The sequence below is a fragment of the Seriola dumerili genome, unplaced genomic scaffold (assembly GCF_002260705.1).
Source record: "Seriola dumerili isolate Sdu_G_001 unplaced genomic scaffold, Sdu_1.0 BDQW01000319.1, whole genome shotgun sequence".
NCBI lineage: Eukaryota > Metazoa > Chordata > Actinopteri > Carangiformes > Carangidae > Seriola > Seriola dumerili.
Window position 1 is genome coordinate 3228516 of NW_019174574.1, and position 25743 is coordinate 3254258.

At 41.2% G+C, this 25743-nt stretch overlaps 1 protein-coding gene across 1 annotated transcript in view; it reads right to left on the reverse strand.

Moving 5' to 3' along the window:
* patj (PATJ, crumbs cell polarity complex component) overlaps nt 1-25743 on the reverse strand; it is a 120968-nt gene that overhangs the window by 73068 nt on the left and 22157 nt on the right. Inside the window, exons 12-20 of the mRNA XM_022759034.1 lie at nt 24624-24743; nt 22688-22749; nt 22219-22275; nt 21867-22001; nt 19627-19833; nt 19418-19501; nt 18796-19005; nt 4911-5120; nt 4176-4235 (exon numbers count right to left, since the gene is read on the reverse strand). Coding sequence (XP_022614755.1) covers nt 4176-4235; nt 4911-5120; nt 18796-19005; nt 19418-19501; nt 19627-19833; nt 21867-22001; nt 22219-22275; nt 22688-22749; nt 24624-24743 — 1145 coding nt within the window. The remainder of the gene's footprint in view (nt 1-4175; nt 4236-4910; nt 5121-18795; nt 19006-19417; nt 19502-19626; nt 19834-21866; nt 22002-22218; nt 22276-22687; nt 22750-24623; nt 24744-25743) is intronic.

The following is a 25743-nucleotide window of genomic DNA, read 5'->3' on the forward strand; positions in this document are numbered from 1 at the left end:
CTGAGGACAAGGAGCTCTTTGGATGATGGTTTTTACATTTTTAATTATCAAAATTTTTTCTCAAAATTTCAGATTTCTTTTTTTTCCTCATTGTGACACTAATACACCGTCAGAGTATGGAGCCCCTGACGTTCAATAAGATGATACATCCATATTTTTAATCTTCATCTGGTTCATAATCTTGTGCACACAAGTTTTATTAACTCCGCACACAAGCTGTTATCTTGCGTACACAAGATATAGGTTTCATGGTTTCGTTATCAAACAGACGGTGACAAATTAAAGGAGACACCAACATTAGAGTGTCTTAGTCAGGTGTTGTTCCACCTCGTGTCTCCAGAACAGCTTCACTGCTCCAAGTCTCTGAACTCTGCTGGAGGATGAACTCCATTCTTCATAAACATATTCCCTCATGTGGTGTTTTGATGACAGTGGTGGAGAGCGCTGTCTAACACTCCAAAATCTCCCATAGTTCATCTGGACTGAGATCAGGTGCCAGGTTTCTTACATATCACAGTGTTTACTGACGTCTGTCCCATAGATCTAAATACAGATGTCATCTGTATTCATTATGTTTCTCTACTTTTCCTTCATCACCCGTTTGTTATTTTATGAAGTTTAAAATATCAAAGCCAGATCAAAATTAGTTATGAGTAAATTAACGCCTGACATTTATATGTTGATTATTTATGGTATTTCATTGGCAAGTGGCCAAGTCATAAGTGGGATAAAACCATCCTCTTTACATCAGGCGGTTCTTAGCTCCTGTGTTATAATCACTGCACAAGTTGTCGGGTATTATACAAGATAATGAGTGTAGAAGTTATTATCTCAGAGTCTGAACAATACTTTAGATAAAAACAGAAAGCACCAAAAACTGCCTTCAACTATTATTTACTGAGACATTCACAGAGTCAGTGTAAATACAGATGTGTTTGATGAAACTAACAATGAATCTAGGAGCCATTTATTTCCAGACACAAACGTCTGAAGGATTTTTGGAAAATATTTTTAAGAAAACAGGTTTCATGGTATCAAATAAAATCTTGCACACAAATGCAAAAAATTAAACGGAACCATATTTGTAAATATTTCCACATGAAGTGAAGAAGAATTAAACGGTCGGACTCTCCGTCCGAGAGGTTTTCGTTTAACAAATTAAACAGTTTAATTAATGAGAAAAGCAGGAGACGAGTTCTGTCCCTGTAGCTCAACTCTTCGGTACTGCAGTATTTACTGTGAGTAGTACTGCAGTACTGAGTGTACTGATGCTGGAGGACCAGAGTGTCCTCAGAGTACCCCCCCAACCCCTCTCCACCCCCCGACTCACTTAAGAGAGAGATGCTGCTGGTTGAGCTGATAGAGCACTTTATACCATCCAGCCATAAAGCTGAGTCAGCAGCTTCAGAGACAGAGAGGAGGGAGAGGGAGAGAAAAAGAGAGGGTGAAAGAAGGTGAACGAGAGGAGAGAAGAAGATGAAAGAGGAGAGGAAAAGACAGAAGAGAGAGGAGAAGGAGAGATGATCGAGGGGAGGGAAGGAAGGAAGGAAGGAGGTGAACGACAGAGAAGAGATGAAGGAAAGGAGAAAAATGAAAGATTAAAGAAAAAAGAAAGCTTCAGCAGCAGGAAGAGAAAACATGGCTTCCTGAGAAGTGTGGATGCTGTGACCCGCAGTCCCAACTGCAGAACAAACACTGATTTATCACCACCATAGAAGACTGTGTGTTCAGTCCCTTTTGTCTGACTGTTCGCAGGATTTCACAGAAACCACTCAACAGATTTCATGAGCAGCTCAGCTCGAAGACGAACTGAAGCACCACAACGACGGCCATTTACAGAGCACATCATGCTCTGGCTAAAATATCCTGAATGATGACACAGAAGTTTTTCACTGAATTCACTGATCCAACACGTAACACTATCTCTATACTGTAAGCCACGCCCCTTTTCCGCCTACACACACTCATCATTTAGATTTGTTTTTGCCACGCCAAAATATTCCACACCTTTTTTCAATGCACTGTGCAACTACTGATAGATTTAAGAAAATCAACAAAGTTTACTATTAGAGCATGCACTTCATGTCTGAAGCTTCTTCACAGTGAAAGCCTTGGAAAAAAGATGCATCAGCCAATTTCACCACTATATTTCCTTCTCTGAGTGAAAGTGGAAGCTTCTGAAAGAAGAGTCAGTGTCAGTAACTGAGGAAAACTCGAAGGGTATTGACAAAGCAGATATTATTAGCTGGTTTTAGCTGGTCACAGATATATATCAGTCTATATATATTGGCCAATAACAAGTTTAGTTTTACACAGTGAAATATCCCACTGAGAGGGGGCGTCCTGTTGGCCTGGTGGTTCACAACATCCTCAGTTTCCTTCCTGTCTCTTCACTATCAAACAAAAAATAATCTTTTGAATTGACCTTCATCATTTTATCCTGTTAGACATTTATGTTAAACCATGTCATAATTAGCGTATCAATTCATGAGGTCACACTGACCTTGACCTTTGACCACCAGATTCTAATCAGTTCATCCTTGAGTCCAAGTGAATGTTTGTGGCAAATGTTAAGAAGTTCCCTCATTCCTGACAGCCTGACGACATCACGCCTCTGAGTATTGGTGCAGAGGCATAAAAAAACTATCTTATGTTGACGGACACATCATCTGATCATCATATATATCATCCTCAAAAATCCAGCATCGTCTTACAACCAACATAGTGCCCTGTCAACCTCCACACACACTGTTTCTACACTGACTGACTCAAGTACTGTGGCCCTGAGAGCTCAACACACTGCAGCTTAAGAAAACACATGCAAACAGACAAAACAAACTGATGAAGAGGTTTTCTGAATTTGTTTGTGTTTTGTCTGTTTGCATGTGTTTTCTTAAGCTCCAGTGTGTTGAGCTCTCAGGGCCACCGTAGTAAAGAAATCCAGAGGTCATGTGACAACTTAAAGCAACAACAGGTCATACACTCACTCACTCACTCACTCACTCACTCACTCACTCACTCACTCACTCACTCACTCACTCACTCTCCAGGGAATTCTATTTAGAGGACCATTTATTGAGCTCATCTGTAAAAAAAAAAAAAAAACACTTTCGGACACTACATGGGTAATTTTCTCTGCTCTGTTTTCAGTGCGAGCGCAATGCATTATGGTATATATTGCTTGGTTAGTGACCATCGCTGGTAAACTACTTTTCATGATTCATTATGGGATACTATGAGTCTACTATAAAAGGGCATAATGATTCTCACTATACATTCGGACAGCACTACAAAATGCACTATACTACAAAACTCCCTATATAGTGCACTTTATAGGGAGTTAGCCATTTTGTAGTGCTGTCTGAAGTAGTAGTGAGTGATTTCGGACACAGCGTCAGTTACGTGTTCATTAGGAACAGCTGTCTCATCAACAGTCCTATAATGAATCCTCCTTCAGGAAGGTTCAGAGAGGTGTTAACTGTATGTGTTCTGTGTATATATCAGTTGGGGAAATAAATATTACAAAGACCACATGTTGCATCCGTCACACAGTGTTCGTCTTCCATCAGTTTTTGTATCCAATTATTTTACAGCAGTGTAAACTGACACTGAACCTGTTGGAGGTTCCTCACAGATAAATCCAGTCTGCATCTGTTCCTCTTCAGTCCTGTCATGCTCTACATATTTATTTACATTTATTTATCTCTCCATTTATTTTTCTGTGGCAGCACCGCTCGTCTGATATCCAGACCAATAAAGCAAACTGCAGAGAAATGAGTTAAGAGAGGAGATAAAGAGAGAGAGATGAGAGATTTAAGAAAGAGGAAGGACGGAGGAGCACAAAGTCAGAGAGGGAGGCAGTGAGTAATGTGACAGAGAGAGAAAATCTTAACAGTCCAATTAGAGTGGATTGACTTGATTAACACACACACAAAGAGAGAGAGAGAGAGAGAGAGAGAGAGACAGGTCTCTGTTTAAAGATGGTCTCTATCCTCAGACCCTCAATTCAGACGAAGGAAAAACTCCCCTGACAAAACCTGAGCCACTTCCAGTCCATGATGAAGACTGTGAGATGCAGGTGAAAGCTCTGAATAACTCCAGTTCATATAGTTTACAATATGTGAGAGTCTGAAGGTGTGTGTGTGTGTGTGTGTGTGTGTGTGTGTGTGTGTTACCTTTGGTACTGGCAGCTGAGTGTGGCTGCTGTCCCCCCTCCTCCTCTCTGGTCCGTCAACCTGCAAAAACAGGAAGAAGATCAGCGTGAAATCAACACATGGAGCTGGACGTTCAAACAGACACTGATGCTGCTCAGGTTCATTCACAACCAACAACCAGGAAGAACTCGACACACAACGAGAAGAGACCGAGGAGACCTGAGTCCTGAAGGACTAGGAGTCTGCAGGACTTGTTTCAACAAATGCAGAGTTCCTCCCCTCTACTACAAGAAATTTGGTGATGGAGGCTGCAGACTGTTAGTCCTCTATGGCATGTGGTCCCCGTCCCTGAACTACAGGCAGACAGTTTGGACCACATGGTCTCAAGGTAGAGCTGGTCCATGTCTGGACCTAAAAGTAGGCTTTGGACTTACTACAAGAAATTTTGGACCTAAAAGTATGAGGTCAGCACCTAAGATTAGATGGTCAAGATGTAAAACTAGAATATATGGACCTAAACCTAGAAGGTCAGGACCCTGAAAACCAAACGGTCAGGTCCGCTATTAAAATAAGAAGGTCTGGACCTAAAACTAGCTGGTCTGGACCAACAGCTGGAAGGTCTGGACCAAGATGTAGAAGGTTTGGACTTGAACTAAAAGTGTGATCTAGACCTAAAACTAGAAGGTAGAGCATCTACAGAAGGTTTACAAATACATTTAGAAGACCTGGACCTAAAACTGGGAGGTCTAGACTCACCACGAGAGGCCTCCGGATACCAAGGCGGACTGTGCCAGGTGGGGCAGACTTCAAGACCTCCACAGACTGCGCCAGGGTGAGCAGGTCCAGCTGGGTCTGGTTAACAGAAACCAGCTGGTCTCCAGGAAGGAGACCCCCGTGATGTTCTGCTGAGCCGCCAGGAACCAGAGACCGGATCACCATCACACAGCGACCTGGATCTAACGGGTCCTGGAGAGAGAGACAGAAACATTCAAGCTCCACAGGAACGAGAACTGGGTGTCACAAAAAACCACAAACCACATTAAGTTCCCTTTCTGAAACTGGAGATATTTGTGAAATATTCATATCCACGACTTAAGACACAAGACCGCTTTGTGTAAATATTCTAGATGTCACACTTGTAGACATTAAATATAAACATAATGTAAGGTTTCTAATGTCAAAGTCTCAACTGACAGATCTGGTGTCTATTTGAGCTCCTCTGCAAAATTCAAAATAAAAGTTTGTGAGTTTGATTGAGGGTCGAAGGGGTTTTTAACTCCAGTGATCCTTGTTGTGTAACTGCTTTGTCACTGTACAGACAACAATAATCTTAACAACCTTGTAAATTAATTGAGTGAGATTGAAAAGAAGAAGGAGGCAAAGTTAGAGAAAGACAGTGAAATGAAGATCTAAAGACAGACGGGATTACAGGAGCAAAAATACTAAAACAGTCCGTTGTTCAGAATAATTCAAGTCCACCCAGGATCCAGATCAGTTAACCCTTCACCGTTCATATGGTTCCTTCTCTTTGATATGGTTCGTTCCTTTTCTACCTGAGGACAGTAAAGAGAACTGGTCTGCCCCAGAACTGGTCTACAGTGCTATTCAGAACATACTGACATCCCCCATCCATCCTTCCCTCCAACAACAAGCAGGTCTGAGGTCTGAAAACAATCCCATCACTTCCCAACACAGGGGAGGCAGACCGAGAGAGGAAGACACACTCATTATCACCCTCTCATCATTCAGAGTGTGGACTTCAGCAGAGCAGCAGAGACACAGGCAGGGGGAGACAAAGACCAGAGAAATGACTGAAAATCCATTTACACAAACACACAACACACACACAAACATGCGGAGGTGAAGCTGATAGAACAAAAGGCTTCACTTTCTAACCATCCAGTTTGACAGGAACCAGCAGAGAGGAGGTCAAAGGTCACAACACCCAAACGAGAGATAGAAAAATGAGAGATGTGGAGGTGTAGAGAGAGGAAGGAGGACGGGAGGCAACCTCAGGAGACAAATTTAAACCCGTCAGTAACATAAGAACTGTTTTCAACCTCCTGTCTGTCAGATGACTGAAGAAACAAAGAGCTTCATGACTTAAAAACAAGAGCTGGAACATGTGAAGACCGTCAGTGAAAGTCGACACCAGTTAAGCAGCAGGAGGTTGATGTGAACATTTACAACAGTCAGAGGCTCGTATTAAAACAACGTGTGACATGACGTGAACGCAGCACGACAGGACTTTAACCACCTGTTTGACAGCCAGCTCTCAGGAGTTAAAGTGACATCTAATATCAAAACACACTCAGTTTTCGGACTGTGGATAATCCGAGATCTGACTGTTGACATGATGTTTCGCTCTGTGGCGTTCGGATGTTTGGTGCTCTGCTCTGTGCTCTATCCGAGAGCTTGGTGTTAAATTAGGAGTGTCTTGGTTATTCAATATGAAGTCGATGAAGGCTGAAGACTGCGTCTGATGGAAGCAGTCTGACGATCTGCATCTACGTTAGAGTTTCCTGATGGTTTTTGTAGGGACCTTTGTCCAGAGTGAAACACATGCCCGACATGAAAAGAGCTAAATCTCTCGGAAAACAAACACTGCAGACAGATGATAAAATCATTGTTTCATGGGCGAGTTTATTCATCAGTAGGATTACACAAAAAGTCCCGAAAAGATTTGCACTGAACTTGTCGCAGGGATGGGTTGTGGACCAGGGAAGAACCCACTAAATTTTGGTGCAGATCAGGATCATGGACTACGAATTTAATTTTTTTTCTGTGCAGTCTGGTGTATGTCGGTTGAACCTTTGTGGCGGTCTGAGTCTGAGTGCTTCTAGTTTACATATTTCTCTGTTTTTGTATTTTAATCTTCTGATGATAAAATCCTTTTTTTTTTTTTAAATCACAAAGTCATCAACATAAATCAGGTTAATGAGCAGAGCTCCACTGTGTTCAGATATAACAACACTTTAAATCAAAGGTTGTCTTCTTAACTTTCAGTGAGCAGCTGAGGTCATTGTTTGGTAAAAAGCTGCACTGACCCCGTTCACACTGAAACGCCAGAGTGGAGTTTCAAAATTTACACTCTCTGGAAGCCGCTTGGAAAAGCTCCGTCATGAAAGGAGAGAAAAGGAAGTTTCTGTCTGGACGGAGTGAAACAGAAGCGTAATGTGGACACACTGTTAGACAGAAGGGTTGATTGTATGATGTTTTCTCATGTTCTGCTCTGGTATAAGAACATCAGACAACCGTCTATCTGTCCACATTCATGTATGTACTGCAGAGTGCAGAACAAGGTGGAGCTTTATTTTCTCATTTCTTCAAAGAAAGAAAAAACACGTAATATTGGTTTAATGATTTTTTTTTTTTTTTGAGGGGGGGGGGCACAGTTGTTGATTTCCAGAGGACTGTCCTTCAAATAACTGTTAAATTTAAATCTAAGACAATATGTATCATGAATTTATTACTGTAAACTTTGCTCTTTATGTGCGTTGAATTATATACTTTCCTCTTGTTGACCTGCTGTGTACTGACTTGTCATGTTTTCATTAATCTGTAACGAGTTCTTTCTCTGAAACCTTATAGGACGTTATTAAAGTTTACACAGCTGTGACATGAAGTGTCGCGTATAAGTGAGATGTGAGGATGTGGATATGAGTGGGAACATCAGTGTTTTAGACTTCTTTTGTTCAGAACTTTTAAACTAACCAGAACTCTGGAGGAAAGTAACGACTCTAACTTTATACTCAAACACAGAAGGAAAACTTTGAGTGTTGATAATGTGAAGAGATAAACTCCACAAACTCCCCTCGTCTCTGCTGCGTCTGTTTAACCGGAGCAACCAGGAGGACGGCCCGGCCCTGCCAGAATCCAAACCCCCTCAGAGACTCGCGCACCAACCACGAAACCCTCTCCTGGTTAGAGTCGATGTACATTTTGTGAATTCCCCTGTGCTGAACCCTGGGCATCGCCCGCGCTGCAGTACGAGCTGCTGTGCCAAGTTTCAGGCTTCCAGAACAAAGCCACACTGTATTTTTAGACTGAGCAACATGGCTACAGGTGGTGAGGAGTCAGAATTCAAGTCCTCTACTCCTACAAGATCCTCCAGAAAAAGAAAGGCCTCTGCTGTCAGAAAGTGGAGGAATCAGAAAAACGTAGGAGAGAGCGAGCAAAAAAAGAAATTAAAAATGTACTTTGCCAGAAGAACAGATAACAATGAGGACGTTTAGGGTTTTTTTGGATGTGTAGGTTGCAGGGTGTCTACACAGAGTTGGACTTTTTGAGACCTTTATGTTGCCAGTTAGATGGAAATTGGGGATTTTACAACTGAAATAAACACCAAGTATTTTTAGGAGCTCTGACACTGAACTTTAGATTTTTACTTTATTTTTTATTTTCCATTCAGAGCCTCTGAGTTCTGATAATAAGAACAACTCACTTCCAACACTTTCTCCATTTTCTTATTATTAATATACATTTTATGGCCAAAAACATGCAGACACTGCTGTCTATATAATTTTGATCCAGGGTCTGTTTTTCCTGGTTTGGGATCCAATGAAGGCAACTGACTGATTTCAACATGTCAGTGCCCCCCGTCCACAAAACAGCTCCACAAAGAAATGGTTTTCCCAGTTTGGTGTTGGAGAACTTGACAGAACCTCATACAACACTTCTGGAATGAACTGGAACACTGACTGTGAACCAGGGCCCGTATTCACAAAGCATCTTAAGGCTAAAAGTAGCTCCCAACTTGCAGATTTAGCTGAAACTCTTAAAAATATTTGGTGTGTCAGTCCTAATTTTAGGACTGACACACCAATTATTTTTTGACACAGTTTTTCACTATTGCAAAAACAAGTTCCTGAAACTAGGGCCCTGTTTGTCAAAGCTCCACACACACAAACCAAAACCATATACACAAAATACAAAGCATCTTACATCTCGTCGTAAAAAACTGAAAAAGTAATTCACAAAGCCACTTAGCGCTAAAAGTAGCACCTAAATCTGGGAGAGGTTAGAAGTAGTGAAGAGAATCTTAAAGGGCCGCTGTTATTCCATGTCACAGTGTTCTGGAAACCTTAAAAGATGCTGAATTACTTAAAAGATACGACTCAATTAGGAGGAAATAATGATCTTTGTGGATTTGTGAAGGATTAAATAACATCTACCAACTGAAACAACCCGATCAGTGCGGAAATTAAGTGTTTAGCAACGCTGTGTTACTTGGCAACAGAGAAAAGTCGATAATTCCCCCAAACAATAGAGAAAGATGTCTGATGTCTGACCTGACATCATAGGACAATTCATACGATTTCCTTTAGATGTTCAACAACTACAGAGAAGTAAAGCAGCTTCATGGTCTACACACTGTGAGAGAGATGGAACACGTAAAGATGATTGCACCACAACAAGACGAGGAGGTGTTTGAACACACAGGCTGTATTGGATGCTGTATCTACAGCTGTAGACATTGTTGTACAGTGTCCAGGATCTACGCACGAGTCATGGATCTGAATGGAGAGTGACCTGATCAGCTGATTGAAAGGATCATATTCCAGCTGGATGTCACCTGGTGGGGGAACAGGGGAAACCTTCTCACACCTCAACCCACAGCCGGGACCACAGCTACATTACAATAGGTACAGCTACAGCAGGCTGTGGTCATCAGCCATAGCAACGGAGTCGCACTCTTAGTTTTCGCTTCTCCTTACTAAAAGTTGGTCTCAGCAGCTTTGTGAAGAGGACTCAGAAAAAAATGATTAGAGAAAAACTTTTTAGCGTGACTTAGGAGAACTCTTAGTGGTAAGATAAAATGCTTTGTGAATATGGGCCCAGACCTGATTACTAACACCAGTTCTGGACCTCACTGATGCTCTGGTGTCTGAATGGGAGTGAAAATCAACATCTGCTAGAAAGACTGAAACCAGGACAGTGGAGGCTGTGAGAGCAGCAGGTTAATGAACATTGAGTCAGAAATCATGTTACACTGTCACATATGGGAGGAACGTAAACTGTACATACCAAATATGAGAGAAGGCTTTTTTTTGGATATTACATTCGGAAAAAGTGTGGCCATATTCACTCCCCAGAAATAACAATGGTTTACGTTCAAGTGACAGCGCCCTCTAGGAGTCATAGGAGTTGTGACACGTATACGTCAGGAGCAAGGAGGAGCCCAAACCAAACCTGCAGAGCAGTGTAAGATCATAACGTTTTATTTTTGCAGCAGTGATTTGTAACTGTTGGAAGACACTGACAACACTGAGCGATCAGATCAGAAAACACTTTCAGAGCACTTTTGTCATTTAAGTTGGAGAATTTAGCTGAAAAAACACTACAACTATTACAGTTTGCCTCTCAGTCACTCATTCCTCACACACACACACACACCACACACAACACACCACACACACACACACACACACACACACACACACACACACACACACACACACACACAAAAACACAAACACACACACACACAGGGGGCGTTCAGTCCCTCTGGAGGGGCAGTTTGACTCGAGTCTCCCTGGGAATTAGATCTTCAAGAAGTTCGCTGTTCACGTAAACAACAACTGAACATCGACATGTCACTATGATGGATCTGATCTAGTCTGATTCATTTCTACAAGAGGCTCAGGTAAACTACAGGAGTCCATGTTGGTGAGCCAGATCCAGGGTCCTGGTGTTGTACATGCTGCGACAACTGAGCCACTTGACAAAATTTGTTTCACCTTTGCTTTTACTGCTTTAACACGTCAAAATGTCTGAATGTCTGAACTGACGTTTCTCTGATGGTCGACGTGCTGTGCAGAACAAAATCTTTCTCAGGTGTGAAACTGGTCACATTTTAAAAGTGTCAGGTTTTAGTGGAAATTATCAGCGCAAGTCCAGACAGACAGATCAGCTCTTCTCTTATTGCCTCCAACCATCTTTCACTCAACTCCGACAGCCGCAGAGTCAGTAACAGGAAACACTTTGGCAGCAACGCTTGCCCGATGTGCCCTTGGGCGAGAGATATAGAGAAAAGAAAGAGAGAGAGAGGAGGGGGGAGGACAGTGTAGAAAAGGTGTTGCAAAAAGGGGGCAGGTGAGGACGATACAGTCCAATTATTTCAGTTAAATATATGTCAATAATGCAGAGGGAACATACAGTGAGTTTTACAGTGACACAGACGAGGAAGTGAGTTCAATAAAAAAAAAAAAAAGAATCTCAATGTCTCCAGATTAAGAAAATAAAAATAAAATAAGAGCGAGAGAGAGAGAGAGGGTGTGTGTGTGTGTGTGTGTGTGTTCTTCGACTGTATCTTTGTAAGGACCTATCAGAGTATCAGAACACTTTGAAGATATTTTAGAAAAATTTTGACAAGTGAGGTCATTTCTGGAAAGTGACGATATTTTTGGAAATTTAAGACATTAAGTAAAAACGATAATATTTTATTGCTTATTTCGATTTTGCACAGTGACGAAAGTTAAGGACAAGTTTGGGACATGAGGAGATTTTTGAAAAGTCAAGACATTTTATCTTCTCACGTTTGTGTTTTACATCGGTGACGTCCTTTCCAGAAACTTCCTCTTGTGCATCATGTTCAGGTAAAGAAAACACACATTTTGGAAAAGTGGTGGCATTTTTTAGAAAGTGGCGAGATTTTGGAAAAGGAAAATAAATGTTTGGGGGAAAAGTATATTTTTGCAGAGTGGGGTCATTTGTGGAAATATCATGGAAAGTGAGGGAACCTTTGAAGAAGTTTCTGTAGGTGAGGAAAGTGACCACACGTTTGGGCGTAAACACGTTGCTGAAAACTCATTTCATGTTCCCACTTGTGTGTGTGAGATATTTTATAATATATACTTTTTGTTTATGTGTAAAGAGGATCACTGTGGAAAGAGGACATTTGTTTTGGTCCTGGCTTCTTCAAAAGACAGTTTTAAAGTTAAACTTTTCAGGCCAGGAACAGAATTAGAAGAGTTATGGTGGGAAACATTATATCAGAGAGGGTCCTCATGAATGTAGAACCACAGACGTGTGTGTGTTTGGTTCAAGCTGGTCTCTGAACAGAAGCTGCATTGTTCAGATCTGAGGCCGAAGCCAAAACCAAGCAGCCATCACACACACACACACACACACACACACACACACACACACACACACAGGTGATGTCATCACACTGCCTCTGCAGTGAACTATAGTACAGTAGCAACACTGTCTGATGTCCTATTGGCTGTTGAGGATATTCAGACGTTACAGCTGCTGTTAGGCCTGGAAACTTAAAGAGGCTGAATCACCTGTGATCTATGAGGTTATGAGATTACACACAAAATAAACACACAGTCACCTGTACAGAGTGTCAATCACAGTACACCAGAAATTGACTGAACTCTGGATGATCAAGTCTGGAATTCAGAATATTTCAGAATTAAAATTTTCAAAAAAGTCAAACAGAAAAAGTCAGCTAGCAACAGCTGATAAAATCACCAGGCAACAGCTGTCATGTCAACCGGTGATCAACAGCTGAAACCAGCTGATTTAATCTATCAAATCAGGGATCCATTGATCAGAGACCATTGTGTTTGTTACAAAAATATATTTGCATGTTTGCATATTTCTAAAGAGAACTCATACATGCACAAACCATATACCGTATACAGTGCACTGCTGCTGCCCAAAACAAACCTAATAAGTGGGGCCCCTAATGATGTGTGCTGTAGCTAGAGTGTACCCACTACCTGCATGTGAGGCATTCAGGGAACTTCCGTGAATTGTAGCATCTACTTATAGTCTGCATTTGAGTCATCTGTGAATTGTAGAGAGAGACCTATTTTAGTTGGAAAACTCTGGGGTTGTGTTTTATTTTGAAAACTCTGGGGTTGTGTTTTATTTTGAAAACTCTGGGGTCGTGTTGTAGTCTGGACGGACAGAAACTGAGACCTTTTGTAAACGACGACATCACACCCACAGTCTCTCCTGATTGGCTCTCATCAGCCTGGACTACCAGTGGTGAATACAACATGATAATGCATCACAGTGTTACTGACCTTGTTGTCTTTGCTAGCAGCTGTTGCTCACTTACATTCTCTATTTCAATGCCACAACTGTCTTTGCTGTTCCTCCTTTAGAGGATTTTTTGCAACTAATCAACCTCAGAGTAACAATCTGCTTTGTGTTTACACCGGCTCGCACATGCTCAGTGTAGGTGACTGCTCATACATGTATGAGTTTTCACGTGTGATAGTGTGAATGGAGATAATTTCTGATATGGAGCTAAAATGCTCATCTGGATGGAGATCGATTTCATTTTAAAACAGTTTTAAAATCAAACAGTACTAGTCTGGACATAGCCTTTGATGTGCTTCTTTGCCTGGGGCCCCACAGAGTGTAGGACCGCCACTGTGTAGTGAAAAATTATGATGTTAACACCAGCTCCAACATTTTGTATGACTGTCATTACACAATGAACACTGTCTGTATTAGCAGTTTCATCCTTATAAAGCACAAGGGAGCAGCTTTTTAAAGGTACAATAACTGTGGACCATCACTATTATGTTGTAAAATTCTGCCATTTAAATATCAAGACTCAGCAGGTAACAGACTTCATTTTTTTTCCCTGGAGAAAAGTTGGATCATCGACACTGAGTGTGAAAGAACCAAAAAATCCCACTGACTCAAATTCAGTTCATGAATGTTACGAAATAAAGGGACACACTGGACAGTATTAACACTGAGCAGTATTAACTATTAGCAATAACTATGAACACCTACAGGAAGTCAGTACGTGTGTGTAAACATGAGACTGGGTGCAGAGACACCAACACTGACTGATACTGAAGGTGAACTACTGTTTTAAACTTTAAACAACTGTTTAAAGTTGTGTGTGTGTGTTTGTTACAACTGAAACACACACACACACACAGGATCAGCCATCTTATTCCATCATATTACATGTAAACGAACATTAAAAGATAATTTCTCATTTCATATCATGAAGTTCAAATGTTGAAAAATACAAGATAATGATTTCACCACACACGCACGCGCGCGCACACACCACCACACACCGACACACACACACACACACACACACACACACACACACACACACACACACACACACACACACACACACACACACAGGCCCCCTGGGCTGATACTGTATGTGCAGTCTGACATGGATGTGGACCAACAGGGAGTTAACCTGCAGCTCCCTCCACTGCCTCAGCTGGATCTGACTGAGGAGGAGGAGGAGGAGGTCTTGGAGGTGAAGCTGTGCCTAGAGATAAAGTGGATGGATGGGGGGAGAAAACACAGCAGAGCAGGGTTTCCCAAATTCATTCCCTAGACAGTGATGAAGTCTGAGACTCCCACTCACAAACCAGAAGATGTTTGGTTCAGAACGAGCTGATTTAACTGATTAAGCTTTAAAGAAACAGGTCAACATTTTGTGAAATACACTTATTCTCTGTCTTTCTGATGATGGCATGTCGAGATATCAATCTCATCAACAGCTTAGTGGCTCTGTCCAAAGTTTAAAATACAACCACCAACAGCACTAAATCCCAATAACTAACATGAAACATCTCATCTAGGTACTGCAGTATTTAAAGCTGTCAGAAAAAGCCTTGATTTCTCAGAGAGAGTAAATAATTCAAACTGGTGGTCAGAACACAAGCTGATAAGACGGTCACATTATCCAGGAGACTACTGTGCATATATGTTGTTGAACAATGATCAGATAATTGAAAGAAAACTTTTAAATGAAACTTTGGAGGAAAATACCTCTGGCACCAGCAGCTCATCACATCACAGACCTAGTTACTGGTCAGACTACACGAGGCTCTGGACATGAAGGGACAGAGCAGGCTGTTTTCTCTCTGAGGAGGCACTAGGCTGTAACCAGTCTGTAGCAGTCTGCTGGGGGGGGGGGGGGGGCACTCAGATTTTATGTTGCAAACAAACTGGGAAAGCTGGTGAGGAAGGCCAGCTGTATGGTGGTGATAGGACTGGACAGTGTGGAGACAGTGACAGAGAAGACATGTATGTGCACATGTACATACAGCTACAGCATGAGGGTGGACCAAGTCTGACAGTCTCTGCCACCCCATACTGAGCATCAGGGAACACCACATGGACTCACACTGACTCTGATCCCGAGTCGTAGCTGTGACAACCCCTCCCACTCTGCTTGTGGCTCCTGGTGTTTTTCCCTTTTCTTTCTTTTCCTTCCTGTTTAGGAGGCTGTCAGAGGGAAGAGGTGTGTCAGGAGGGTAGAGCCAGACCTGAACCCACTTCCCCTGAGGGTTATAGAGGGGATAGAGAAACCAGTTCTCTCTCTCTCTCGATCTCTCTCACTCTCCTCCTACAAAGCTTTATTTTATCACTTTATTGATTACATATTTTACACTTTGACGCATTCATGCACTCACCCCACCACTGATCTTACCGATATACATGTTTCACCTTTAACCTGTGTTTTGCTTATTATTAGTTAAAATAAATTTGATTTGCTCTAAACTTTAATTATTTATGTGGTCTCCCTTGGTTTGTTGTGAATTTTGAGCTGGTTCATGACAGTAGCGCTGCGCTTTAGACTTAGGATTTACAAAAATCCTTCTATAGCATAGACACACAAAGATCACACGTGTTTATGCTCACAGATCTATCTTATTTTATCTATTATTCCTGTCTTATTTTATTCCTTTACTTGTTTCTGGTGTACAGGTATGTATGGAAATGTCTTTCTTTGCTGTTACTACATTCTATTGTGCTGCTGTGTCAAACTGAATTTCCCCCACAGGAGTCAATAAAGGTTCATTTCACCTCATCCGATCTGTTCTTTACACACAATACTGACGTCAGAGTGTCACTCAACAACTGAACCCATCATAATTACTGACTATTCAAATGCATCCATTCTTTCAACTGATTCACTGGGAAAACTGAGGAAAACTTAACTTTGACAAAGAACTTGACTAAATGTTGACTGTGATTGATTCTCTCTCTGCAGAAAGTATCAGGTCTGATTCTTCTCTGCTGGTTGGGAGGAAAACTGTTGGTGTGATTTGGAAAATGATGAGTGGAAGAGAAAGCATATGTTTGTATTAAATGGAGTAAAATCAAGCAAAAACAACAGCAGGGTTTTCAAAGCTAGAAAACATGAAGCTGTGTCATGTTTTGACAGAAGCTGTGTAACACTGAGAGCAGCAGACAAACAGAACAGATCCTGCTGGTCTGTGAGCAGATGAGTCACTCTCTGTCCTGCTGTCCGCTCTTACACTCACAAACCTCACTGCACTTTCTGTACACACGGTTTGCTGTTTATTTTCCATCAGCGAACCACAGAGTGGTGAGCTGAGCCATGCAGAGTCATACCAGCTTCACCGTGTGCTCAGCAGGAAACCACCACAGGGAGGTAATTAACTCTGTGTGGGTGTGTTTCTGTGTGTAACACGCACACATGGAGGCACGACGACACTCATTTTATAAATGCAGAAAACACGCTCATCTAGACTTTAGTCTGGACACCCGCTTTGCTCCAGACTGAAAATATCAACAGGTATGGCCATGAAGTTTTGTACAGACATGAGGTGCGTTTCCACCACAGGAACTTTCCCTAAGAACAGGAACCTTTTGAGGAGCTCAGAGTTTTACCCCCAAACAAGACTGGGTATAAACCTCATATATGGCTGCACCATGTATGGGTGCAATCTCTGGGTTTATGGATTCATCTCTTGACACGGGGAGTCACCCAGTCATCCTGGTTTCCTGACTGCTCTGGAGCTGCAGGGAACTGGAGCATAGCCTACATTACGGCAAATAAACTATTTTCATTCCATGTATCATTGTTACTAAAGGAGGCAGAGGAATAACTAAACATAAGACACACCAAGCAGAGAGAGCAGGAGAGAGGGAGGAAGAGAAGTCATCAGTAACTGTTAAAGAAACTCGCAGATCTGAATAACATGTAAACAAGAGAAACACCAGCAACTTGAAATGAGGCAATACACGTACTGTAGCACAGCAATAAAAGCCCTGTTAAGACATAAAGGGTTTCTGCCCACTGAAACGCCAGAGGGCTTTTAATTTGAAACAGTTAAAGGAAGTGTTGAGTTTGTATTAACGGATGTAATGTTGATCAAAACAAGGCTTCGTACTAAAATACAGTTGTGACCAATTCTACATATCAAACAGAGGGAGTTAGACATTAAGACCTGTTACATTCTGCAGGTAAATAATGGCCCCACCCACTTTTTTTTAAGGAAATACAGTTGTTGAAAACTGTTGTGGATCCATTTGTTGTAAACACCCCCTGATGATGTAACAGAAACTGTTCAAACTGTTCACACCAAATCATTTTGAAAGAGCAACAGCAAATAGGAGGAGTCCAACAATCTGCCAACCAATTGTGTAACTTGATCACGCAACTCCATCACTCACTCCCTCAGTCAGTCACAGACAATTCATGTTCACAGGGCCGGCCCCTCTGATCCAGTCCAACCAAAGGGTTCTGAGATTTTCAGGGTGGGGCTTGCAGCACTGAACGCCACTGACTGGTCGAGTACGCTTGTGTGTTTTCCACAGCATTGTTGTACATCCAGCTCAACAGTTCTGTATAGTTTTATAATGGAGGTGGAACACCTCTCTTCTGCTAACAGCATTAAAGAATTTAAAGAGCAGAGGTGCTTTTTCTAACACTGTAAATACATTATATTTCATGACTGTAGCTTCAGTTCAGGTCAACATCTACTAACTGAACTGACAGCAACTGGCAGCACTCACAGCACTAACAATTAAAGACGACTTAACTACGACATCATCTGGACCCAACAGAACTTGGACGAAGACAAACACCAATGAAGGTGATGATGTATAAACTAAACAACAACCACTATCATACGTACTGTTCATGAGTCATGACTAAAACACCTTTAGAAAATATTAGGACTCAACCAGCTATTTTTTTCAGCTTTTTTTTTTGCATCTTTCCTCATCAAACACTAAACATGATTTTATAAAATTTCAGACAACAGACAAATATTTCAGGCTTGGTGTTACAGAATTTATACTTTGTTTTATGCTTCATTTCATTGGCGACACAGAAAAGATAGAACGGGTGTGAGCGAGTCCTTCATGGTCATCAGTGAGGCCTGAAGAATAAGGGCCAACATCTAAGACCTCATCCAGACCCAAGTTCCCTCCAGTCCGGCAACTAATTCTAATAATCAGCTGATCTTGATTGATTTTCTACAAAATGTCAGAATAATTCAAATTTCTCTTTGTAAATTTCCCACATCACCGCAGTGACATCTTCAAATGTCTGTTTTGTTCACCACTCACCAGAAAACCCAAAGATATTCAGTTTTCTGTCATGTATCACCACAAAAACACAAAATATCAATTATCACCACTTTATTTTCTGCCAATCTACTAATTGATTAAGCAACAACTCATCTAAACCTCATCCAGTCGACACTCTTCAAAATAAGAGTTACTGAGAGTTGTATGTCTTGTATTGTATGATGCGACATTGTTTTGTCTGAAATTTAAAAGCTAATTATCATTAATGAAAAGAGGAGGAAGATGAGAGGAGTGGACAGGAATAGTAGGAGAAAGAAGAGGAGAAGCACATTGTTGTTATTACCTGGTAGTCAAGGATGCTGAAGCCGAGGCCTTTGTCTCTCTCCTTCTGCAGCTCCAACACCTGAACATCTGGCGACCACAGAGCCAGCTCCCCTTCATCTTCATCTTCTTCTTCATCCTCATCTTGATCCTGCTCCTCATCTTCTTCCTCCTCCCGGCTGTGTTGAATCTTCTCCTCCTTCAGCACCTCCGCCACAGGGGACACCTGCTCCTGACACAGGATTAAAGTAAATGTAAATATTCAAAAGAAAATTGTATCATTACAATCTTGTATGCATCATTTTTAATATTATTACTATATTTATTGTTATTTTTACAATCATTACTATTATATTTTTTTTCTATTGGAATGTATCCCTGCTACTCATTATATTTTCTAGTATGAGGATATCACAGAATTATCGCAGAATTAGTTTTCATCAGTCACTCAATCCATCCAGTAACAGTGGTTTTACATCTCAAATTCAAAATCAATATCTCTAAGTAACCCAAAGGCTTTCCTTTCAATTAGGATGCTCTTGTGTGTCTGTGTTGACAAAACTTCACAGCACAAATTTGAACTCTGAAGAAAATCCCTGAATAGTCATAAATGTAATTTATCAATGTCAAATTTGACGTGTTACCTGTCTAACTGCCTGCTGCTGGTCGCTGCTGTTGTCTCTCAGGACTGTCTGACTGCAGAGCATCGACGACAGCTTCAGCTCAATCTGAGGTGTTTTGTTTTTTGTAGAGGAATGAAATTCATTGTCAATGATTTTTCAGACATTTGTCACATGAATTATCAACATCAGAAAAACATTCTCATTGACGCTGAGATCTCTAATGCTTTCACCTCCTCCACACTGGGCTGTGACTGTCTCACTGGCCCACATCCTGGTTGTAACACGGGGTCAGGTTCAGACTCTGGTTCAGACTCTGGACCTGGTCCCAGGTCGGTGGTTGGGTGTCGGCAGCAGACCAGAGTGAACGGAGGAGGCACTTCTTTGAGGAACGACACCACTTCTCGACGAGACTTTCCGTAGAGTTGAACATCATTCACCTACACACACACACACACACACACCAAACTACATATGATTTTTACTTAAAAATAAAACACCTCATTACCTACGATACAGACTCATAAAATTCAGAGGTCTACACAACTAATGAACTGTGATTAGTGTCAATGGTTTCTTTCACAGAGGAAACAGAAACAGAAAACTACAATGTTTTAACCTTTTCCTGATTCAACTGAAGGAAGTTGGGGTTAATCCAGTGTTTATTATTACAACATGCACAAAAAGGCAATTTATGAGCAAAAATACCAGGATGATAGCTGACTAAATGAGCTGTTTTGACTACAGCTGCACAATTAATCGAAACCACAATATGGCCAAGTGCAATATCTAAATCACAGCAATTTCTTTGATAAAAGTAAAATGTGTCACATTGTTGTGTATTGTTAGCACCAGAAGTGTTGTGTTGCTACAGAGACGCCCCAGGACTACAAATCACATTCTCCAGACATAAAGGAACATATTTATTTGGTGCAAGACCAACAAAACTCATAATTTTTAAAAATGCAATACAAATCATTCCAACTGAGATCATGACTCATATCACAATACAATCTCAATATCTGCCAAAACATTGGTAACATGATTTTTGTTGCATATCGTTCCGCCTTAATTTTGACTAACGAAAAGTCCTGTAGACGAGTATATGAGTATAGTATACAGCATAGTATGTGTGCACCTACTGCAGATTACAGGTGTAAGTAACTTTTAAGAGGGTTTCTATCAATAAAGTGTTCACTTCCTGTATGCTTTTATTTTGGTGCTCTTCGGGCGGAAGTAGCTGTACCCATCTTTGTAAATAAGTTTTCTTCACGTCAGTTCTGAGTATACGGTAGACGGTACGGTCACGAACTACAGCTCTTTTACAAAGGGATACCTTCAGATGTTTAAGTGCCTAGCTGGAAGGGAGTGTGTAAATAATGTGTTTAGGTGAAGCTATGTGTGCCTCCTTGTTTTATATTTACTGTGGAGAAATGTTTAATGCGTTACCATGCTAACATTAGCCTCTGTATGTGTATTGGGCCACATGGTGGAGCTGTTGAGCTATAAAAGCCTTTTGAGTCCTCTTTTATGTTTATTGCAAATGTTATGTTATGTGAAATTTTGGACTAATTCTCATATGTAAGGTCATAAGGAATACAGGTTATTTTATTTGTGTTGTAAGAGCTTATTTTATTTATCTATCTGTCCATCAGCTCTTACGGTGTAAAGGAAGAAAGGAGAAGTACAGAAAAATTTGTGTTCAAAATTAAGGATGATGGCCGAACATAAATAAAGGCTTATAATACATCTGTACGCTTCACCATCATTCCGGCTGGGGTTCGCTATAACAGGACTATTATGAGTTAAGATGACCATCTGGTAGCTATTCTAGTGATCTAGTGATTAAAGGACTGAAAAAGACTCTTTACCCTGATATGAGCTCTTTGTTTGCATTTGATGACAAGATTTTATTTCCAGCTGCAGGACCTGCAGCCACAGGATTCACCAAACTTGATTTTATTTTTTTGGCCATATCCCCCTGCTTCAAGGCAGTAAAGATAATCAGGATCAATAACTATAAAGGGTTTGGGGACATTAGTTTAACAGTGGAGATGAATATTAGCGACCCCTAGTGGTAAAATGTAAACACCAAAAAGTAGTGGAGTTAGAATTGAGAGAGTACAACCAGAGAGACCTCAAACCGCTAGCCTACCTACCTCAAAGAGAAAATCACACTTTACAACAGCTCTGTTGTTGTGGAGACATTGTAGTTTTAACAGCAGTTTGTATAGAAGCTGTTTATTGACTAAAACCTGTTGGTACTGACTGTCATGTTTGAGCTTTGTTACAACTCTTGCTCTCCAAACTCACATGCTAATGTGAAGTTGCTAATGCTATAAGAGGCAACAATGAATATTCTTCGTCTACAATAAATCTAGTTTCTACATGTCTTTTCTATGGAGGTGTTACAGGAGATTTTTTTGCTTTGTTGTTTTTTGTTGTTGTTGTTTGTGTGCGTACATGTATTTACCTCCAGAAGCTCGTCCTCTGGTCTCAAGACTCCGTGTTTATCCACAGGGCCTCCAGGGGCCACAGAGGAGATGTAATGGTGACCATCGAACGAGTCCAACTCGACCCCGAGTCTCAGCGTGTGGACGGGTAACAGCTGTGAGCGGCGATACAAGATAACAGGATTAGATACAGATGAATGTATTCTAATCCAACAGAATCCTCCCCTCATGAAGGTTAATGTTCAGTTTTTGTTGAAGCTGTTTTAGAGAAGTGTTGATTCAACTATGTGATCATTTTAGAGGATGGCTGCTGCTGCTATTGAACTGTGTTTGACTGGAAACTAACAGAGCTGGAAAGAGAACGTTTCTCACCTTGCAGGATTTCTGCAGCTCTGCATCATCTTCAATGACAGGATCCAACTTCACCACCTGAAAACACACACATACACGCACACGCACAGTAAAGGTTTCTGCAGAAGCACAATAAGTCCAAACACACATCCACACTCCTAAAGAACTATCTTCAGAGACCAGAAGAACCAGGAGTCCTGCAGCAGGAGGGTCTGGTCCCCAAAGAGTCCTGATCTCAGCATCATGAAGTCAGTCTGGATCAAATGAAGAGTCTGAAGACCTGAGGCAGGTTCTCCAACATGCTGGAACAGCCTACCTGCCTGATCTGACCAATTTGGCTTTTCTCTCTTTACTTTCATTTTTTCACAAGTTCCTAAAACCTTTGCACAGCAATGTACATCATATAGTCTCACACTTCATCAGTAATCCAAGATTGATTTATTTGTGTGTGTGTGTGTGTGTGTGCGTGTGTTCATGTGTATAGTCTCACCAGGACTTCATACAGTGGCCCCAGAGCTTGATCCCATTTAGCCCTCAGTTCTGCCTCTGTAGCTGTACACACACACACACACACACACATACACACACACACACAGATTGAAAACAGCCTGTATAAGCAGTGGAACAGATACATAATTACAATTCAGCCGTTAAAACAGAGCAGGTTCCTGCAGCTCTGTAACACCACTCTGTACTGTAAGTGATGCAAATGAACAGGTAGTGCTGCAGTAGTACAGTGGTGCCATGTATGGACCTACTTGGAGAGAAGACATGACACATAATGACAGATGATAATGTATCTTTACAACACAGTGTCATTTTAGAAGAATATTGTACTTACAGTGTCACCTGTAGGTACAGTTGAGAAATCAGGTTTCCCTAATGCTGATCAGAGTTTCTCATTAACATTTCATTCCTGCTGGAAATGAAGTGATAGAGGGACTAAGCATGCAGAACCAGAGAAGTTCACCCCTATTTATTTTCTATGAGACACAAATTAATTGTTTGTTAAGACATTGTGGGATTCAGGACCAGCGATGTGGGTAGGGGTCAAAGGTTGAGATGTTGTAGTAGTATGGTAGTGCTGCAGCCAAAGGGCCAGCCACACTGCAAAGGGACAACGAGTACTAACAGTAATGTATTTAACCTGTTCTCTGGTTCTGCTGCAGTAAAAACATTTTTCACTCCTTCTCTGATCCAGGATGACGGTCTCCTCATTGGAATTCACTGGTCAGAAGCAAAAAGCTAAATGACTCAAATCTAAACTGTAAAGTAAGCAACTTCAACCATGGAGACTGTGGATTTGTGTGTGTGTGCGTGTGTGTGTGTTTAATGCATTTTCACACACACTCAAAAAATGTCTCAGCAACAATACATCCTTAAATCCCAGAAGAATAAAATGGTCTTCCAGAGCAGAGTGAAACCCTGACAGTCAGATCAGATCACAGACCGATCGTCCTGCGGGCTGGTTTGAAGCAGGATCCTCCACCTCCATGATTCACAAATCTCTCCACATGTGGAGGTATTCTACAGCAGGTCTGGTTGCGTTACAGCAACAGCCTCTGATTAAATTAACATTGCTAACCTCAGCCTTCACAGCGCAATTAATCTGCAGCGTTTGACTGAATAAACAGGGTAATACATCGCTGCCGGACTGTCAGGCAGCTCAGACCCTGTACATTTGTTGGCTGAGAGCAGGCGAGCGGCATGCTAAGTGTTAGCGTGGCGTTTTGGCCACTTAGTAAAGCTAATGAGGAATAAAAAGAGAGGACATAATTCAGAGGGGAGGCTGTTAAAGGCCTGTGTTGACATGTCTGCAGGAGGGTTTTTGCACACTTATAATCACGGTCGTAGATTTAAGGACAGAGTTTCTGCTTATTCCATGAATCCTCATCCAGATTTACACGACTGTAGATAAATGTCACAGTTCAGTCTTGTTAAGAAATGTTGAATATTTCTCAGTTTTCTAAGTAAATAATAAGAAACAAATTGTTGAAGTTAAGTTGAATAAATAAAAATAATATAAAAATAAAAAGCTACAACTGAGCAAAACTCCTAAAAGTCTTGGCAGAGGAATTGTACCTTATAAATATTCATTTATAACTGCGGCAGTTAATCTACTTCACAACAAAAGGTAACACAACTCTTCTTCACTGCTCATATTGACAGACAACTCCACCTCCATCTAAATGGAAACTCTCTTTGTGTGTGAACTAATGTTGAAACAACACAAACATTTAGTAAATGAGTGCCCAATTACTTTTAAACCTCTGTAATTTGGTCTCTATGTGTTACAGAGCTCTATCTCCCACACGGTTCTTGCTACACTGATGTGAACCTGCTCAAATTAAAGCTGAGACTTTAATGTTACTGTAGCCTGAAGAACAAATACTCACCTTCTGCGCTGTATGAGTATGTGGCCTCACCCCTGCTACTGGTGTTAGGGTAGATTGGCTCCAGCTTCATCATTGAGGAGCCAAACCCAGAGGAGCGAGTGTTCACCTTCAACGACCTCCGCAGTGACACGTGAGACGGCTCCCTCTCCACTGACATACACACAAAGAGCAGACATAAGGATATGCAAATATGCATTTTTATTTCAGTTTCCTCTATTTCTAGCATTCATGTCATGAAAGTCTTTCCAGGAGTGACTGTGAAAGTGAAAGTGTGCTCCAGGGCCCCTGAATGAGCTTTAAAGATAGAAATACAAAGATTTAAGGAAATAAAATGCGAACTCATGAACTCTTTTGTCTGAGCGTAGATTTTTGGTGATCAGTTGATAATTTCTTAGGTTGGTGGAAATCTGGACTCTGTATTTCTATGTCCCACTTAACTACATGTAAACACACTGAGGCTGCTCTGACCTTCGACCTCCTAACTGATCATCACTCTTTTTGATCTATGAAAGTTTATTTTCCTCGTTCTAACTCATCATAAGTCTTTGTAGATAAGAGAGTCACAGAAATGACCAGAAGAGAAGAAGTTAAAAACTTGAGGCTGAACTCAGCTGTGTTTCCAGTTCTCTGTGTTTCCTCAGTAATGAAATAAAAAACGTCTGGAGGAGATAAGAGCCCTACACTCCTCTTCTTTTTTTATTTTTTTTTAAAATCACTTGTTTCTCTCTGGCCTGGAGGCTGACCAGTGCAGGCCGCTGGCCGATCGCAAGACAAAAAAATGACCCTGAACCGGGAGAATTAATCTCTCTGGATGCTGGAGGAGGAGGAAACGCAGCTTTCTGTGGAGAGTTTGAAAATTACACTGAGTTGTAAACAAATTTGTCATCTTAATCTGGGTGAGAGGACAGAGGCAGGGAAGGTTCAGACAGGAAATAGGAACAAAAGCTCTGATAAGTTTAACACAGAGGTAACTTCTCTCACAGCAGAGGATTACTGCTTTAAAACCATCTAATCATGAACTTAGTGCAACATAAACCCACAGAAAGTCACTTCAGCACATCTTAGCCTAAGATATGTGCATCTGTAAAAGATGAATCTGTAGTGTACACAATACCAACCTGTCAATGTCAGTTTAATAACTATTCAATTA